At 36.5% G+C, this 21,598-nt stretch overlaps 1 protein-coding gene across 1 annotated transcript; it reads left to right on the top strand.

Annotated features, from left to right (window-relative positions):
- Positions 1 to 12,689: 12,689 nt before the first annotated feature.
- On the top strand, positions 12,690 to 16,554 carry LOC103962075 (D-ribulose kinase). Its single transcript, XM_048581080.1, is given in 10 exon segments — positions 12,690 to 12,879; positions 12,985 to 13,253; positions 13,860 to 13,999; positions 14,081 to 14,106; positions 14,109 to 14,332; positions 14,439 to 14,571; positions 14,757 to 14,845; positions 15,196 to 15,473; positions 15,997 to 16,066; positions 16,188 to 16,554. Coding segments are annotated over 10 exon segments (1,515 nt in total). The 5' UTR covers positions 12,690 to 12,791; the 3' UTR covers positions 16,386 to 16,554.
- The last annotated feature ends 5,044 nt before the right edge of the window (positions 16,555 to 21,598 follow it).

Genomic DNA, 21,598 nt, shown 5'->3' with positions numbered 1-21,598 from the left:
AGCTCTTCACTTACTGCTCCACTTCCATAATCTTTAGTTAATTTCTCAGTTGCCACAAGTGGTGTGATCACAGATTTGCACTCATTCAGACCAAACTTGCTTAGTAAGGAACTTGCATATTTTTTCTGATGAATGAAAATGCTAGAATTGGTCTAAATTATCCCTATTCCAAGAAAATGATGGAGAAGACCCAAATCTGTCATTTCATATTTTCTCTTCATGTCTTCTTTGAATTCATCAAGCATCAGTCTATCACTTCCAGTATAAACTATGTCATCCACGTAAATAGAAACAATCAGAATGTCTTGCCCCTTTGCTTTGGTGTACAGTGTTGGTTCACTCAAACTTTTCTCAAAACCACACTGTGAGAAGTATGTATCGATTTCTCCATACCAAGCCCTTGGAGCCTGCTTTAATCCGTACAAGGCTTTATGCAGTTGATAGACTTTATCTTCCTTTCCATTGACTACATATCCTTCAGGCTGATCTACATAAACATCTTCTTCCAATACACCATTCAAAAACGCTGATTTTACATCAAGTTGATATAATTTCCAGCTCTTATGTGCTGCCAAAGCTACAAGAGTCCTGATAGTATCCAATCTTGCCACTGGAGCATATGTTTCATTGTAGTCTAGACCTGGCTTTTGAGCATAACCCTTTGCAACTAGTCTAGCTTTGTTTTTTAAAACTGATCCATCAAGATTCAACTTGGTTTTATAGACCCATTTAACTCCAATAACAGGCTTTTCAGTTGGTCTATCCACAAGCTTCCAGGTGCCATTCTTCTCAATCATAGCTAATTCATCTTCCATTGCCTTTAACCATGATCTATCTTGAGCTGCATCTGCATACCTTTCTGGTTCCAGAATGCATGAGTTGCATTGAACAAGAACATCATTCAAATTCCTCCATTTTAGAGGTGAGTGATCATAAGTCTCTGGAATCTGTGCAGACTCAGGAGTGCAACTTTCTTGTTCTTGTGTATGAGAAGAAGAACTAGGACTGAGAGAACTTCCTTCAATCACACTCATCTCATATGAATTCACCCCAACTACATTCCCAGGTTAATCCTGAATGTAAGTTGCAGCAGCTGAACTTTGTGAACTTTCTTTCCAATTCCAGGTCATAGATTCATCAAAAACCACATATCTTGACAAGATTAACTTGTTAGTACATGGATCAAATATTCTGTATCCCTTCTCACATATAGCATAACCCACAAATACACCTTTAACACTCTTAGCATCTAGCTTCTGTCTTGTCTCAGTAGGTATATGAACATAGCACAGGGAACCAAAAATCTTGAGATGTGCAAGACCTGGTTTTCTGCCACTATAGGCTTCAAAAGGAGTTGTATTTCCAAGTGCCTTTGTAGGACACCTATTTAGAATATATACAGCTGTGTGTACAGCTTCAGCCCAAAGAACATATGGCATACCTCTATCATGAAGCATAGTCTTTGCCATTTCAACCACAGTTCGATTTTTTCTCTCCACCACTCCATTCTGTTGAGGAGTATAAGCCATGGTGAGTTGCCTTTGAATGTCTTCAGTTTCACAGAATTTAGTGAACTCAGAAGATAAAAATTCTCCCCCTCTGTCACTCCTTAGACTTTTAATTTTGAAACCACTCTGCAGCTCCACCATTGACTTGAACTTTTTGAAGTAATTGAATGCATCAGATTTGTATCTGAGAAAATACACCCAAATCATCCTTGTACAATCATCAATAAATAGCATGAAATATTTGTTTCCAGCCAAGGATGCATTCTGCATAGGACCACACAAATCAACATGGATAAGTTCCAGGGGACAGTTTGCTCTCCAGGCTTGATCTTTTGGGAACCATTCTCTATGTTGTTTTCCAAACTGACACCCTTGACATACATCTTTGATTGCTTCTAGATAGGGAAGACCATGCACCATATTCTTCTCACTGAGTTGCTGAAGCCCTCTGAAATTCAAGTGGCCTAGTCTTCTGTGCCAAAACTGAGTAGAATGCTCCAAGCTAGCCTTCAAAACCAACTGATTATTTTTCACCAGAGAAAGAGGATAACATCGATTTTCCTTCTTCTTAACCTTGATGATAAGGTTTTCAAGTGAAGGTCCATCATATATGCTGCACAAGCCTCCTCCAAACACTAGATAATATCCATGCTCATCCATTTATCCAACACTCAATAAGTTCTCTTTTAAACCTGGCAGATACATGACTTCCCTGATATACCTTTTTCCTCTATTAGTGTCAATCTGCAATGAACCCATTCCAGCAACATTCACCAACACACCAGTAGGCATTTGCACCTTTCCAGCAACATTTGTCTTTATGTCAACAAGGAGATCAGCATTCCCTGTCATGTGGTTACTACAACCACTGTCAACATACCAATTTCCATTGATATTTGTTTCCGAGATTGCACTATTAGCATAAAACAAATTTCCTGACACTTCCTACAAAGTCAAATGACAATTGGAACACTAGGCTCAAGCTCAAGGTGTACCAAAAATGGTGTAGTTGCTGTCCATGTTCCACTTGCTCAATAGAACTGTAATGCCCCGCCCTGAAATATTTATTTTCGAGAAATAGTTTCGATGATAGGCCCGAAACAAACTCTTGTTTGATTTGCTACCATTGCACATTATTGTTTAATTAAAATTCCTTAATTCCTTACAAATGGTATCAGAGCAAATGATCCAACCTTACAATATGCAAAACCCTTGAGCACTTGCTGGTGTGAATTATGATATGCTTTGTGGTTGCATTATTTCATAATTTTTGTGAATAAAGTGGCATTCATGCGATATGTATATTCACATATATATATATATGTTTTGCATTGTGATTGTGGTGCAATTCGCATGGTGATTATGAAATTCTGTTAGTGTGAATTATGAATTTCATTGATATTGCATTATTTTATAAATTCTATGAAGTGAAGGAATTTATGTGAAACGCCTATATTGTGAATCCCTATGAAGTGAATTGGGTTTATTTGAATGTGAATGAATTTACTTGAATATGAGCGTTTGATTCAAGTCTCAGAATAATTTTGAATGGAAATGATATTATGTTATGAATTATGAAATTTTAATGTTACAATGATTGTGAAATTATGACAAGTAGATGAAAAGTCGTATTGTACATGTGCCATTGAGAAATGTTGAATTGGGCGGGAAAAAAAAAAAAGAGCCCGTGGATGTCAATTTGGGTGTGATAGCCCGTGGAATGGGAGGATTTGTTATATGGGCAAAAAGAGCCCGAGGATGTGTGGTTGGGCAAAGTGGCCCTGTGAATGATGAATTGGGTGAAATAACCCGTGAAATGTGAAAGAATGGATGCGTGGGCACAAAGACCCAATGTTTCCAGGAAGAAGCTCAATCTGTGGACGGTGAGAATGAATTATTGAAGTGATAAAAATGTGTGATGTGTATTGGCCAGGTATATTACAATCTTTTCCAGCCTACTAGTCACTGATTGAGATAAATAGAAAATGGTGGTGAAATCATTGTTTTGACAATGATAAGTATGACTAAAAATTTTAAAATCTTTTGGCCAATGATAATTGTGGTTGGAAATTTTAGTATTTATTAAAGACATGATGATTTATCGAATGGAATAAAATTATAAATTGTGGTTATGGTTGATTATTATATTTGGAATGGTGAAAAGATCATGAAGATTTCTTCATTTATTATTGGTGGACATGAATGAAAATATGGAATGAGATTTGAGTTCGTTTAATATAAACGATTTCTCAATTGATTTTTCTTTTTTACGTTTGGTGAAAAGAATTGATGGGGAAAGTTTATAATTACAAATTTGATTGGTTTGGTTCTCATAGTTATGGATGGTCATTGTTGGATTTGATATTGGGAACAAAATTGATGACAAACACATATTCTCATGACTATGTGATTAATAAGGTTTAGGTGTTGGTCAATAGAGTTGTAATATATTTAAATTTTTCTCTTTTGGTTGATGGAATGTGAATAGTACTCTAGATGTGCGAGTCACTCATTTATTCGATTTGTGATTGCACTTTGGAGCAATTTAAAAGAGAAACAATTGAAAAATAAAAATAAAAAAGGGTTTTAAATTTACTATGGGTAATTTAGTGAATTGCAGAAATGAAGGAAATCATAGAATGAGATCTTGATTTTAATATATAGTCGTGAGTAATTATGTTTGACATTCCAATGATTTTGGTTGGAACTTTTGGTATTTGATTGGCCAATTTTAATTGTTTGGCTTGAAATTGTGATATTTACTTAGCCACAGATGATTATGGCATGAAATCTTGATATTTATTTTACCAATGAGGGTGGTAGGAAATCTGATTATAGATAATTGCTGTAACATCCTACATCGACCAGGGGAGTGGATCATGTAAACCTTATATGTATATTCTCATCTCTACCTAGCACGAGGCGTTTTGGGAGCTCACTGGCTTCGGGTTCCATTGGAACTTCAAAGTTAAGCGAGTAGCACGCAAGAGCAATCCCATGATGGGTGACCCACTGGGAAGTTCTCGTGTGAGTTCCCAAAAACAAAATCGTGAGAGCGTGGTCGGGGCCCAAAGCGAACAATATCGTGCTATGGCGGAGTCGAGCTCGGGATGTGGTGGGGGTCCAGGTCGGGATGTGACAATTGCTTCATTGAATTATTTATTTTCAGAGCTTGAATAAAATCGTAGACTGAGATTATGATTTTTATTCACTATAAAAGTGAATGGTGGGATAAGTTCTAATTCTTTTTCGTAACTCGATGGTTGAAATCTCGAGGACGAGATTTATTTTAACGGGGGGTGAATGTAATACCCTGAAAATTTTAAATATATAAATTAATTATTTTTGTTTATGAATTAGTGAAGGAAATAGGAAAATGAATCAATAAATGGTTAAGGAAATTTCAATGGGAATAATGTGAAAAATCCGTCCCTGAATTTGAATATTAAAATAAGTATTTTGTAGTCGTATTCGTAATTACGACATATTTATACTTACGACATATATTTGTATCGATAAGTTAAAAAGATGAAAATGGCTATAGTTGGCTTAACATAATTATACGAGGACATATTTTATCCTCATATATTTATCAATATATTTGGATATAGCTCAACCTCATGAGTGTGTAGGCGCAAACCGTTTGTGAAACAAAATTATAACGAAATAGTTATTAACGTTTGAAGTTAGGGATATTTTTGTAAATTTAATCTTCACTTTAGAAGGCTCCAAAAAATCTGGAGCAATGGGGGAGAAAAAGGTGGGAAATTGCCCAATGAGAATTGGGGGAAAAAGGGGAAATGAGAGAGGGAGAAATAGGGGAAATCGGCCGACCCGTATACCCATCGGACCCGGTTTCGATCTGGTATATTTCCCGGTGAAATTCGTCAAATTTTCGTCGAATTGACATGAATTACCACCACCAATAATCATTTTGTTGCTCCCTTTTCAAATTTCCACCTAAAATCGACCTGATTTGGTCTTGTTTCATGACGAGTAGTGTCGTGGGTGTTCCGAAGCCACAACATCGATTCCGCCATTTCTGAAAAAATTCCATCAACCACCATAACCAATAGACTCCCCTCAACCCCAAGAACAAAGCCCAAGCACTGGTTGGGGCGTTGGAACTGTTTTAGAGTCGAATCAAGAACACCCAATTCAAGGGTTTTCCGGCGGATTTGAGTAAAATTGGTGTTTTTCCTGGCCGAATTGGACCTCGGCCCAAGTATGAAAGTTGTTCCTCTCATTGAACTTTACAACCCTGAAAAATTTGGTAATTTATTGTTATAGTTGAATTTTTCGGCGAATCGGGGCGGCAGACCTCCACCGACGGAGGTGTGTGGCCAGTGAGCCGATGCTGTCTTTTTAAGCTAAATTTTGATGTACTGAAACCAAATTTGATAAGCATTTGGTGTGATTCACTTGGTTGAAGCTAGATGGTGATTGTTAGTCACTTGTTTGAATTTTGGAATTTGAATGAATTTGAATTGGTGAACTACGAGTGGCTTGATTCTTATTTAGGGTAAGTAGGCAGTCTAACGAGAAGTTAGATGCAACCATAAAATAAACATGGGTAATTAATCGAGTTTTGACCTCTTGTTGGGAATTAGACTGAAGAGGAGAAATTTGGGTTAAATGAAAAATAATAAACATATGTTCTTGATAGGTAAATTTAGTGGTAGACTTTTGCAAGGAATTAAGGAATTTTAATTAAACAATATTGTGCAATGGTAGCAAATCAAACAAGAGTTTGTTTCGGGCCTATTATCGGAACTATTTCCAGAAAATAAATATTTCGGGGCAGAGCGTTACAAGAACACTCATCAAGTCTCCTACGAGCACTAAGATGAAGCAAAGAAGAAATGATAGTCAACACTGTCATCTCAATCTCTTGTGGCAGCTGCTCTACAACACCAAGGATTGAAAAAGATCATTATTTCATGAAGAAATAATGTGGAGATGACTCTCGAAATTTGCATGCAAAAAGAAGATCGTGTTAGTCTCACAAGAAAACAAAGACATGCAACAACTCTCATTGACTTCATAAAATTCTAAAAGCTTTGCCACATCCTCAAATAGATAGCAGAAGATAGTTGTCTTCCTGATTCCATGAAGAAGTCCTATTTGGACTTGGAAAGATCAAGAAGAAAAAAAGCTTGTTGTCGAATTTCCCAAGTGCATGAATTTTTGGCCTTATCAAAGAACTTGGCCCAAAATAAATGGGCAAAAGCCCAACGGTATGATGGAGACACATTGAGTCCAACCAATACAGAGATAACGTGGACGGTGCCAAATTCATGCATGAAAATTATCCAAATACCGTGGATGTGAACCATCTCAAAGTACCAAACTCGATGGACTCACCACTTCAAATTGGTGAAACTCATGCCATGTATCAAATACCAAGTGGCACGAAGTCGTATCAATCCCGAATGGCCCAAAGCTGAAGAAAAGTCTCAAATGGCATGAAGCCATGTCAAAATTCAAATGGCACAAAGCCACGTCAAATCAAATGGCACAAAGCCGCTACAAATGACACTAAGCTGTTTCAAATGGCATGAAGCCGTATCAAATATCAAATGGCATGAAGCTGTGTTTTGCTCCAATGGCTCAAAGTCCTCGCCCACACGAGCTAAAACTATACAAGGCATCAAATGCTCCAATGGCTCGAAGTCCTCGCTCGCATGAGCTGAAACTGCATAAGGCATCAAACCCCAACAAATATATAAGGAATTACGAGTGACTTGATCCCTCAACGAGGGTACGTAGGCAATCTAGGGCTCAACCTAGGTGCAGTCGCAAAATCAAATAAACACCCAAATCCCCAAGTCACGATTTATTCATATTGGAATCAAAGGGTTTTTCCTTTTAATGAAGGATTGTAATTAATAGATGCATAGTCTAGAATGAGTTGAACTCGAATTAATAAAACCCTCTTCGGATTTGTTTACATATTGTATATAATTTTTGCTCAACAACAGGTTAAATGTATTTTATCAACATATGGTATAGATATCATATACGATGATAGTTAATTTTTTTCAAAACTTTTTTCCACAAAAGTGGTTAGATTTTCATATTTAACCGTTTGAATAAAGATGCATAAATCAAGAAATTTAATTAAAGTTGAAAAATAGGGAACTAGACTAAATCCAACAACAACTCAATTTTTTTGCCCTAAATCCAAGTACCCCCGCTAAAAAACCCTTACAAATGCAATAAGAAGGATTGGCCCATTGTTATTTTGAAAATTTATGTATAGTTCATTGGATCACTGAAATTTTTATTTTTTAGTTTTACAAATATATTTGTGGAGTAAAAAATAATTTGAAAATTCCTGAAACTGACATGTGGATTTTATCAACAAAAGATAAGAATGTCCTTATTAATTTGGCGAGACCCACATCAATGTCATTAGAGGCCAACCTTATCAAGCTCTTCTGCCAATGACAAGGAGAAAATTTAAAGGTATTAAAGATAGGAGTAATTACTAAATCATATCTTTATACTATCCTAATAGAAGGTCAACTCTATCAAATAAAGAATCACAATCAAATCCAATTAAGGGTTCCACAAGATAATTCCAAGAGATTATTTATTGAATAATATCTTGGGATAATTCTTTTCTCATCGATCCTACAAATGACTCACCTAGGCCAATCGTATGTCGACATGTCAGGGCAAAATCCTACAAATGTGGTGGACCCTAGCTCTATAAATACCTACCTCCACCAATTTGTGGTAAGCTTTTGATAGGCAATTAAGCCCTAAAATCTCTATTTTAAAACTTACTTGGGCATCAGATATTCATTGGCTAACCTCATCGTGGGCGCACATGGCTTTGGCAGTTGATTGAAGGTGTTTATTTGTTTTGTAGATACAATTTTGTCGAGACTAAAGATGGTGAGAATTTGCTACCACAAATTGGTGCTTTCATAGACGCTCGATTTAATTCTCGAAAAAGGCTCTCACAATTACTTTCAAACTTTTTTGTTAAGTAAATTTCTCACATGCTCCTAGCCACTGAACTTTTTAAAAAGGTATTTGATTAGCCTTGGAGGAAAGGATACGATGGTGGAAAATTTTGAAACCATGACAAACGGAACGCCCTATGTTCAAGGATACGGATCGGAGGACAGAGACCATGTGGAGCCAAAAATAACCATAAAAATCCACAACGCGACACATAGACTTTTGCCTGAGAAAGAGAAGATTGCCCTCATTACATGGGCAAACTTTTCAGATACTCCCACACACAACTCATCATCCTTGGAAGTTCAAGCAACTAACTATGATTGCTCAAAGCTACCTTGCTCATGGCAAGGAAAAGTCAAAGACATTAGATATAGAATTAATTACTAAATCCTACATTTAATACACTTCCAATTGAAGACAAACCCTATAAAGTAAGTAGTCTCAATCACATTTATTCTGGAATATCTTCACAATTATTCCAAGATTTATTTACACAATATCTTGTGAATATTCTCACCAAAACCTACACTAAAAATCAGCCACTCTCCCTATAAATACCCTATTTCTCCACAAAAAAAACAAGTGAAACTTTTCTATACATAGATTACGCTAAACACCCATTCTTTTCAGAGAGACTAACTTAGCATCAAAGATCCATTTGTCAAACCCCCCAACTCATCATGGGTGGTGAGGCTTTTGATCCTTGATCAAAAATGTTGATTGCTTTGCAGGTACATTTTTGTCAAGACTGAAGACGGTGAAAATTTGTATCGACAACCATGACATGAACCCATGCCGCTGCTCCTCGCGGCTCAACGCAACGGCCGAACGAACCTTACCGCTGCAGTCATTGTAGCGGTCCAGCCCGAGGAGTGAGCATATGTCATTTTCATTAGTTTACTAGTTTTTTATTGTATATTTAGGTTTTTCAAATCATTAATCATGTAAGTTCTGTTAACAAAAACAAATGTTAGAAAGAATACATTTGGATGCTACCTGGATTGTGGGGTTATCTAATCTTTTGGTTTTGGAATTATATAGTTAATATTTTGTTGTTGTTATTTGAAGTTAAGTTTGGTACGTAGAATGATTACTGGACGACTATGTTTATTGAATAATTAACAAACGAATGAGTTTTCAAATAGCTTTTAATTTAGTCATACTTATCTTTCAATATGTTGAACATAAGATGTCTCGTGTATCAATCCTCAAACTCCAAGGTGCTGGTCTAGTGGAAAGCAAACAAATGTTTGGAAGTCTCAATCCGAATTTGAATTCACATTGGGTTTTCGGTTCTGCTTTGATGTACCATTTTAGAGCCAAAGCACATTACCGCCTCATGTGGTGTCGGGCTGCATGAGGAGGGGATTAGTCGACCATCAACGTGTGGGTGTTGGAGTTGTGTCTTAAAGCCATTTTTGTACTATTGAATATTATATAACAACTTTATATTAATTAAATAATAAAATGGTAAGTTTTATGCATTCTTGAGTTTGACTTTCTATTATAGAGATGATATACAATTGATAACCTCTACTATTGTTTAACTATTGGCAGAAAAACAAAAAGACTATGATGTATTTTAAATAAAAAGCTTATTCTTTTAGCATGGCACACTCTTTATTCTCAATTTAAAAAAAAAAAAAAAAAAGAAGATGAATAAACTAAGAACAAATAAAAACATGTTAAACTTGGCTAAACACAATTTTCATTTTTTTTATACCGAAAAGTTTCGAACCATAACATACTTCTACACATTCTCTTACCCATCTTTCACCACTAGGCTAACACCAATGACTTAACATTTCAAAATAGTTGTCTTGCACTTTACATTTCATTAATTGTTTTGTCATGAAAGAATACAAGAATACTATTTTTAAGTGTCTTTTGCTAGTGTTAGTGGTTCATGTGCATTTATAGTATAGTATTACAAAACATAATTGACAATGGTGGAACTACCATTCTTCATTTGGGTGGAGTCGCATTTTTATTTTGTTATTCAAAAATAGTCGTTTGAGGCAAACAATGGATTGTCCTGGTGGTTAAAGTTTTCCTCTTTAATTCAGTGCGCACTGGGTTTTAACCCTTCTTAGACTTACTCTAACTCCTGGAGTAAAACTTAAATTTTAGGTTTTAAACCTACCCCAACTTGTTTCAACCATTGGACCAAATATGAGTTTTAACCCAAAATTCATTTCTGGGGCAAATTTAGCCTATAATTTCCCCTTGGGTTAGTGCGCTGACCCACACCATATACGTGTACTTTTTTTTAGTTTTATATTTATGAATTCATTGAATCCAACGATTAATAGTTAAAAAAAAAAGTATTAAACTCAAAAGACTTGGAGAAGAAAAACTGTTTTTCAATCAAAACCTAAATTTTCTAGACTAAAGATATTAGATTTTAATTCAAAAGTTGAAGATAGTTTTAATATAAAATATCACTCTTACTAAAAAAAAAAAAAAAAAAAAAAAAAAAAAAAAGAGACAATTCAATAAAAAGGTCTTGTGCTTCTTTCATTCTCTGGCTCAGGTTAAATCATACATATTCTGGTACGATGCAAGAATACAAATAATTTGGCACTCATTTGTTCTTGGAGGGCTTGAAATTTGCCAAAACCAATATAAATATAATGCATTTGCAAAATCTTTTTCTTTCTGGTGTTTGTGTGGTCCCGTTTTTAGAGGTGTTTGAGTGGAGTGACCTTGAGGAGAAGAGAAGCTATCTAAACTAAGCTGTCCTGTCGCCCTCACCCTCACCTTTCCCAACTTTTTTCTCTGACGTTCTTCAAATGCCTTCCTCGCTCACGTGCAGTTGGGGCCTTTTGCTCACGTGGGCTCCATTGTTTCTTATTTTCTTCTCCTTTTTGTTGTTTTCACTTTTCAGCGTAAAATTATCAATCTAAATCAGATCAATATATAGCTTAAACAAGAAGAGTATGATTCTCTCACATTCTAATCTTTCTCCTCTTTCATCTTTTTTTATTAAACTGTTGCGATTACGTTACGTTTATATTTTGTTTTGAATTTTTTATATAGAGAATAAGATAAAAAGAAGAGTGTGGGAGGAGGGGATGGAAGAGGATGATAATAAGAGGGGAGAGAATCATACTCCGAAACAAGAAGATCCCCACGTCCAATCTCATTGTGTCATGTCATCAAATCTTATACAAGATAATTGTACTTACTAAATCGAAGAACTTTCATTTTAAATTATTAAAAATATATTAAGTATTGCTTCAACGATCCATAATTTGTTTTTTGTATATCTTTTTATTTTTGTGATATGTCACATGAGAATTCTTTGCTTCGTTTGGTATAATAATTGGATTGAAATAGATAATTTTACTAGATTTTATATGAAACGAGGAGAAAGTGGATGTCTATCTATTTATTTATGTGATGGATGTATTAATCATGAAGAACACGTATGACTCACTGAGCCAAGATCACTAACTAATACTAATCTAGTACTAATGAAAATGCTAATGTAATAGAAAATAATAGTCTTTTCTATGTACTTTCCCTAATTCCGTTGCTACTATGGGCTTTACGCAATCGATCGAATCATATAGATATCCCTTCAACACATACATCATTGAAAGGGTCTTGGAGACCCACCAAAGCACAAAAGCGGGGATCTTTCAGAAAATGGATTCTTATTCGAAGAGTGCATAATCGCAAGAAGTTATATAATCTATAACATAGGCCTTATCCACACAAGTAACGGAGAATATACAACAATTTTAGAATTTTATTTTTGGGCACTAGAGCAAAAACCCATTCTTAACACGAATTCCTCACCTAGCTATTCTAGGTTGGGGTTGGTCCCGGTGAGGAAGTTCTAGACACTTTTCCATACTTTGTGTCTAGAATGCTTCACTTAATCCCTTCAAAATTCCTAAAAAATGGGAGGATTGAAATCATAAGTTTTCTTTATGAAAATTCGTCATCTCATTTCAATTTGCACAAAGTCTAGAAGCTGACATTCGTTTCTCATTCAAAATAAATTGAATTTTGTGAGTTATATATTACAATTCATTTCTTGACATTGGAACGATACCTTTGCGTTTCTCTTCACGTTATGCTAAAAAATGGTGTGTATTTATTATTTTTCTTAAAACAAAATAATACGAGAAAAAATGAAAAACAAAACGACTTAATAAGGAGAACCCAAGGGCCCAAAACGGAGACCGAAAATAGGCCCAAGTTCATTCATGTGAGTCCCAATTGAAAGGCTGCTCCTTCCGTCCCCTCGTCACTTATCCCAGTAGAGCTAAAAGCACAGAGCACCACAATTGCAAGAGCATGCTGCTTGCTTCTCTCTACAATCCTGCGACTGCAACCTCCTTCCTGTTTCCATGGTCAACATCCCCGACACATACACATACACATGGTCTCTCTCTCTCTCTCTCTCTCTCTCTCTCTCTCTCATCACTAACACCAAGTAATTATAGTAGTTGTGCATCAAGTTCAAGCTGTTAAGTGTTTGATGCTTCAGGGATGTTCAGTCCACGGACGGAATTTTCAAGAAATGGGCTGTGTAATGGCGTGAATAACAAGCAAGCAAGACCGAGATGGCAGCCAAGAGGTCCAACAGTACCAATGGCTGTTGGAAGCAATAATGATGAAGCTCAGGTTGGTGTTTCAGTTGGGAAGGAGCGGCTTTATCTCGGAATGGACTTCGGTACTTCCGGAGCGAGGTTTGCCCTCATCGACAAGCGAGGGACTATTCATGCTGAGGGAAAGAGAGTGTACCCTCTTTTTATGGTATTACGCAGCTGATCATTTCTCTCAAACTTTAGTTTTTTGAGTAACGCTATTTCGACACACAAAACTGACCACATTGCTGACACGCTCTCTAATATACGGTCAGTCCTCATATAGTGAGGTTCTTAATAGAGCATGTCCATGCGGTCAATTTTATTTCACTAAAATGCTTGAAACCATTTTCGAAATCATTTCTTCTGACGACTAATACAGGGAGTGTAGTGTATGCGTTAAAAATTGGTACAATGCTTGTGCTTGAACCAGAGTTGTTGAATGGTACTGTAATGGGGTTGTGGTGGTTTCTTGATACTTGATTTTCTCATATAGAACGGTTGAGGAGGGAGTGAATTATTAAATTTTCAGTCAGAAGTTGTTTGTTAAAAATTTCGACCAAGAAAGAAAAAGTTGTGCAGTATCGTACAATGGTGAAGCTACGTGGAATTGGTGGTTTTCGTGTATAATTTGATAGGTCAGAGGTCAAAATTGGATTTCGATACGGCGGATCTTATAATTATTAAGAAGAATGAACTGGTTTCCGTTTCCTAAGTTACTGCATCATATTTTATAGTCCAAGTATTTGATATATTCTTTACATTGTCTAGAAAGAGTCAAGAAAAAGTGGATTGGGCACGTTCATGGAAAGCGACGCTCTTCTCGCTGCTTGAAGACGTTCCATCCCATCTCCGTGAGCTTATTGCTTCCATTTCCATTGATGGGACTTCGGCAACTACTCTGATTGTAGACAGGTGGTTAGCTTAGAGATTTGATGCTTATGCTTGTTTTTGTATAATCGCATTTGAAGTAGGCTTTTGAATTTGAATATGCAGCAGTACAGGGGAACCGTTATGTAGACCTTCCTCTATAATGAGAGTTGCCCTGATGCTTTACCGACAGTAAAGTCTATTGCTCCTCTGAATCATACAGTCTGCTCTGGTTCCTCCACTCTGTGCAAGCTTGTCTCGTGGTGGGAGAATGACAATTCAAACAAAAAATCTGCACTTTTGTTACATCAAGCAGATTGGCTGTTATGGCTTCTTCATGGAAAGCTTGGAGTGTCTGATTATAATAATGCTCTGAAGGTAGTTTTTCAGCGATCCGTTTTTAGGTTTCTTTTTTACATCTTCTGCCTACAAATGATTAAATATCTACTTTTAGATAACGCGATTTTATTTGTACATGTCTTAGGTGGGTTATGATCCTGAGCTTGAGTCCTATCCACCTTGGCTTCTCTCTCAGCCATATTCACAACTTTTACCATCGGTGAGAGCTCCTGGAACTTCAATTGGTCGTCTGAAAGATGACATAAGATCAGATCTCGGTATGTGTTCTTGCAACTTGGCTGGCAGTGGACACATCATTTTATACATTTATGTACTTATAACTTTTTACCGCTTGTTTACTCAGGTTTAGAGTGAATGGTGAAGAGATACTGCAAGTTATGCAGTACATGTCTTAGCATCTTTCTGCACTGTTATCCTGACAATATATAAAATGTCCTTGCAGGTTTCCCAAATGATTGTGTTGTATGCACAGGAACCACTGATAGTATAGCAGCGTTTCTAGCAGCTCGTGCAACACAACCTGGGAAAGCTGTGCGAGTTCTCTGTGTTCCTTTTTACTCACTCAAAATTAGTTGTATTATACGTATCTCTTGATGTGAAAATTTTCTTTGGGATAGCCGTAGCCATACTGGCAGACTCACATCGCTGAGTATTAAATTTCTATTCACATCGCACTTTGTTCTTTTTTCCACCATAATTTACACCCCAGCACTTCAAATATTTTGCAAACCCTGTCTTGCTGCATTCTTTGAATTTGATAGTGCTGTTTTTCACATATACAGATGATGCATGTATTAGTTTCCTGAGATTTTGTTGATTCTCAATGCACTCGAGCACTATTGATCCTTATGTTTTGAACTGTAAGTAGTTTTTGTATATAGGTCACTTCTTTAGGTTCTACACTCGCAATAAAACTTCTGAGCACCACTAGGATTGAAGATGCGCGGTTTGGAGTGTATAGTCATCGCCTTGATGATAAGTGGCTTGTTGGAGGCGCATCAAATACTGGTGGAGCTGTTCTTAGACAAATTTTTACTGATGAGCAACTAGAGAAATTGAGCGAGCAAATTAATCCCATGGAAACATCTTTTCTAGACTACTACCCTCTGCAAACAGTTGGCGAGAGGTTTCCAGTTGCAGATCCAAATTTGGCTCCTAGGTACGTTGTACTGTCTGTACTTTTTGAGATAAATTAGAATGGATCTTGTTATGATAGATATTTGATAGTATCATCCAATTTATCCTGGTCTTTTTGCATATAAGCTTGGACCTTAATGTGCAGAAACTTGGTCATTTGTTTGCGCGATAAAAGTAGTGCACGGTAACATGGTTTCTCTAGAAACATTACATGTTCGCATTAGTTTATTCACCGGAAGCAGAGCACAATGAATGCACCAAGTTCATGGTATATACGTTAGCATTTTAAGCTTCGTCAGGCTTAACAATGTTCATAGGATCATGTTCCACAGCTTGGTCATTTAACACTACAATGATCATTTTATGGAAGCATAATCTGCCTGAAGAAAAAAATGTAGCTCAAAACAGACATCTCATGTATTTTTATTGTGACTAACTATACACGAAGACACATTCACATGTGCTTTTATGCACATGTTTGCGTCCTTGCGAACAAACTCACCAGTGTATTTTGGATGGTTGATTAGTTTTTGTTCTTTGTGCAGGTTACATCCACGCCCAGAAAGTGAGGTGGAGTTTCTGCATGGGATTCTTGAATCCATTGCGCGTATAGAGGTACGGAGATTTCCTTCCCTCTAATCAAGCTTGATAAACAAACACCATGGAAATATGAGAGACATAATAAACAAAATCAGAGGCTGATGACACTGAAACCTTCACTTGTGAACTGAAACAGGCGAAAGCTTACAGCTTACTGAAGGATCTAGGAGCAACTCAAGTTGATCAAGTGTTCACAGCCGGAGGTGGTGCCAAGAACGAGAAATGGACCAAGATAAGAGAGAGGGTACTCGGTCTGCCGGTGAGTCGTGCAACTCAAACGGAGGCTGCTTATGGAGCTGCATTATTGGCATTGAAGGGAGCTGATGAAAAATGAATGTATTAGGTACTATGCTGGTTGAAGGTGGTGAACAAAGCAAAATCTTTTAATGGTGTTAATTGTATACTTATCCAATATCCTTATAACTCTCTCTGTGGAAAAGTTGCACGACTCGCACATGATCTTTTTGAAAGATATTGTGACTTCTGAAATATTAATACGCATTGGTTCTGAAATATTATGTGTGAATCACATGCAACTTTATAAATAGAAAAATTGACGAAGTTAATCGTAATCATTCAAAAATCTGGTCAAAACCCATATAGGTTCAATACCAATGTTTAGTCTGAAAAAGCACTTTTTACGTGAATAGCATCCGTTGTTTGAGGCGGTGAGACTTTGAACTTCTGACCAAACCCAAAACAAAACAAAATAAATAAATAAAAAATGGATATTCAATTGCCATCGTCCATGGTTCGCAGTGATCATCCCTTCCACTCACATTACCCATCAAACATTCTTAATTCAAGCTTAATTTTATCATTAAATATAATTGATTGATCAGAGAATGCATTTGAAAAATTGCAATTGCATGGTTACCAATAACAAAATGCAAGTTTCTCTGATATTTGCAGTGCCATTTTCCTCTTCTGGTGAGTCCTTTCATTTTCTCTCCAACCACTTTTCATTTCCATTTTTTCTTCTTTTTTCCAAAAGTCTAAACTTTTATTTCAATTTCTTGCTTCCAGGTATTGGGTCCATCTTCATCTAATTTTCCTGGAATTTTCATTTGGTTCAACTTCTGAGGTGGTATGTTTTGTTATTTTTTTCATAATTTTCTGCTTTTAATTTTGATTTATTGGGTGTACCCAAATGACTGTTTTGTCTAATTATATATATATATATATATATATTCATGCAGATTGGAGCTTAAAATTATAATTCAGCGGAAGTAATCATGGGATTAGTGTTAAAAATTGGAGTTAAGATCATGAAATATGTGAGCATTTCAATCAGAACATGTTACATATCACTTTGCAATCATCCATTTCTTGTGGGAATGCTGCTTTTCTTGTTATTTCTGCATAGAGAATTTCCTTTTGTGTTTTCTCTTTTGGTGTATGCATTCCCTATGTTTGCCTGCTCTGTTGTTCTTCTTGGGACCCTTTTGATTTTTGGCCAGTCCGACATACCCAAAATCGAAAAGGAACAGAAGATTAGTCGTGCCATTGCTTCTCTTAGAACTCAAGTTTCGAGGGAGGACATTGTTGTTGAGACAAAGGCGAACTTTCCCACTGGAAGGCTTTCGCGAAAGTCTAGGGACACTGCAGAAAGTAGTGAGGTTGATGATTATGAAGGTTCAGTTGGATATATGCCACTTATTAATGAGAGCTTGCAGAACATTTTGAGTGGGAAGAGATTGACCGAGGTGGGTAAAGAATTAGACAGTAAGGAGTTGGAAAGCCGGCGAAATGTTGAAAATGAGAAAGCGAGGCATGAAGGCATGACAAGGGAAGTGAGAATTGATGAGAAGCGGCATTCTTTGGTTCGAAAGGTAGGAGATGAGAACCGAGATTCGGTTGATGTTCACAAGGGTGATCACTACTTGGAGCTTAGTGGTGGTGATGTTGATGCTAACGATGATGAGGCTTCAGATTATAGGTCAGAGAAGGCAGAGAGTTCATCACCAGATGGATCAATCGCTGACATTTTTCCAATCCTTGATGAGCTATGCCCTCTTTTAGACTTAGAAGCTCCACAGCCTGCTAATGATGAGTCTGATTCTAAATCTGATAGAAGTAACAATGGAAGTAATAAGTCGAATGAGGATATTCGAAACAAAGGTGGAGAAGTAGAAGATGACGGGGTTGATGATAATGATGGTGATGAAGAAGAAGCACATGGTGGAAAAGAAGATGAATTTGCAATCAAATGGACGGAGGATGACCAAAAGAATCTCATGGATTTAGGGAATTTGGAGCTTGAAAGGAACCAACGCCTAGAGACTATTGTGAGGAGAAGAGCAACGAAAAGCTTCGGTTTACCAGCTGAGAAGAATCTAATTGATTTAGATAGTTCTGAAAATCCTTCTAATGTTACAACAATATTGATAACAAGGCACAACCCGTTTGATCCTCAATATGATAGTTCATATGATAACATGGGTTTACCACCCATTCCTGGTTCTGCTCCATCGATTTTGTTGCCAAGAACAAACCCATTTCATTTTCCTTATGAGTTAAATGAAAATAAACCTGATCATGCCAAGAGAGACCATTTTCAGCAACACTTTATGACATCTCAAACCAAGGAAGCGTTTTTTCATAGGCATGAAAGCTTCAATTTAGGGTTGTCGAGCATAGGGGATGTTAAGCAAGAGAGGCAAGAGTTTAAGTGGAGGCCTTTTTTTGTACTAGAACAGTTAGCTCCAGAAGGAGCAAACTGTTCCTCATTACAAAGACAATCAAGTGATGCTAGTGATTTGAAGTTGAGTTCTAGTCATGATACTGAATCAGTTAGTTCTGCAGCAGATATGGATGACAGGAAGTTCAGTGTGCAAGACTTTGCTAAAGAAGTAGAAGTGATCTCCAACATTTACCAATCTTATGATATTGTTGGCCATGGAAGTCAATCATCCGAAGATGTAGATTCTCTGGAAATAATGGAACAGGATGAAAAAATGAGTGTTCAACATGGTGAACTAGAGATAAAATTGGGCAAAGTGGAAAATTCGGAACCAAGCTTGTTGGGTACAGGAGGGTTTGCTACTCCTATGGAAATAAATGATGAGTCAAGCTTGTCATCATTGTCAAAAGTGGATGAAAAGGTTTCAGATGTGAGGAAAGGTGGATCATCAAGTTCCAAATCAAGAAGTGATCTCATTCTGAAGGTTGCAATTTCACCACAACCTCCACTTGAGCATTCAGAAGTCCACTTTACGAGCGGTATGGTGGATGGCAATCAACATAAAGAGCCAATCTATGATCCAATCTATGACTCAAGCCCTTCAACATCTGAAAAGGCCATTTCCTTTGACTCCATTTCTTCAGACATTCGAGCAGACATATCTAAACTGATATCGAATTCAGACTCGGATGCCAATCGCTTTAAGAATTTGGACGAGAATGAAGCTTCTTCAAATTCTAGTTATCAATATGTTTCTTCCAAAGAAAATCCACCATTAGAACAGGAGAATCACCTATCCTGGTCAGATAAATCCATGGCTGAACCGCATTTTGATGATCACAAGCCACTTATTGTAAGTTACCTAAGCACTATTTAATCAACTTTTGTAGGTTTGTATGTCTTTTGATCACATGGTTTACTTAGGTACCTTTTGAATGATCTACAACATGCCATTATTGTTGTCAAACGCCAATTTTTTCCTTTGACATCAAGTTGCCCTATTCTTTTTTAGTGCTATCAAAGTGAAAGTTCTAAGCAAAATGTCTCTATAAACCACATAATTGTGCATGAGGGCAATGTCAAGCCGTGCATACCGATATTTTTTTTCTTTCTATTTTTCTCAGTTAATTGATGTGCATGTCCAAGTAATTTACTTCACATGCGGCATACATAATGCTCTCATGGAATTTGTATTGTTGATTTATCAATAATAAGAGATTCTGGATATATGCATGTCTAACTACATGATATGTTTATCCACCTTCCATGGTTTCATATTTTATTGAAATCTTGTATTGCAGCTGTATTTGCTTCTACTGCATCCACATTTTGTAGTGCAAGCATATTTGACTATCTATGCATTTGAAAATTCTTATATCAACCAATTATTTTGGTTTGGTCATATCATTTAGTTTGACATTCATGTGAAGTCACAATCATACTCGATTTTGGAAATTTATACTGAAAACTATATAAATCTATATAAGATTCTAAATCATGGCTTCTTTGATATTTTAGGAATCGGCTTCCATCTTGTTGGTATCCAAAGAGGATTCAAGTACAATTCAGGATGTGAAAATACGGGAAGTTAGTGATGTTCAGGACCCTGGTTTGACAAATTTATCTACAGTGACTTCTAAATCTGCATCAAGCAATATAGAATCTGGTGTTCAAGAACCTACCACTACTTATACTGCTTCAAAGCAAGTTTGTGAAGTTAATGTTGGTGAGCTTCCAAAGCCATTTGATTTGAATGATGGATTAACAAAAGTAGAAACTAATGATGTAGGTTTTACCAAGGAGATTGCATCAAGAAATGTGAGATCTAGTGCTCAAGAAAATTTAACTACTCAATCTAGTTTGAAGTTGGTCTCCATAGGTAATGTTAGTGAGCTACCAAAACAATCAAATGCGAATGATGTAGTAGGTTCTAAAAAAGAGACTGCATCAAGATACATAGGGTCTGGTGTTCAAGAAGCTGTTACTACTAAATCTAGTTCAAAGATGGTCTCCGTAGGTAATGTGAGTGAGCTACCAAAACAATCAAATGTGAATGATGCAGTGGGTTTTAAAAACGAGACTACATCAAGTTACATAGGGTCTGGTGCTGAAGAAGCTGTTACTATGGGTAGTGCATCAAAGAAAATTTTAGAAGGTAATGTGGATGAACTACCAAAATCACCGAATTCAAAGAACAGATCAGAAAAAGTGGAAATTAATGCAATGGAATGTACTAAGCATATTTCATCAAACAATATAAGATCTAGTGTCCAAGAAACTACCATTGATATTGCTATGAAGCCACTGTCAGAAGGGAATGCTGGTAATATTACAGAACCATCAAATGAAAATGATAGATTTGCAGAAGTAAGAACAAATATAGTGGGTTTTACCAAGGAGGTTACATCAAGTAATGTAGGATTTGGTGTTCAAGAAACTATCACTACTCATATGACTTTGAAGCAAGTCTCAGAAGGTAATGTTGGTGAGCTTCGAAAACCGTCAGATTCAGAGGATGAATCGACTAAAGTAGGAACTAATGTAGCTAGGTCTACCAAGGAGGTAGCATTAAACAATACAAGATCTGGTGTTCAAGAAACTATGATTACTCATACGGGTTTGAAGCAAGTGTCAGAAGGAAATGTTAGTAGGCTGTCAAAATCATCAAATTCAAATGATGAACCCAAAAAAATGGGAATCAATGTAATGAATTCTATTAAGGAAGTTGTATCAACCAATTCAGAATGTGGTGATCACAAAGCTATCACTACTAATACTGGTTCGAAGCAAGTCCCAGAAGGTAATGTTGGCGAGCTTCCAAAAGAATTAGATTTAAAGAATGGACCGACGAAAATAGAAACCAT

The sequence above is a fragment of a genome, unplaced genomic scaffold (assembly GCF_019419815.1).
Source record: "Pyrus x bretschneideri cultivar Hongxiangsu unplaced genomic scaffold, Pyrus_bretschneideri_v1 Contig16, whole genome shotgun sequence".
Taxonomy (NCBI): Eukaryota; Viridiplantae; Streptophyta; class Magnoliopsida; order Rosales; family Rosaceae; genus Pyrus; species Pyrus x bretschneideri.
This window is presented reverse-complemented; position numbering and strand designations above follow the sequence as displayed.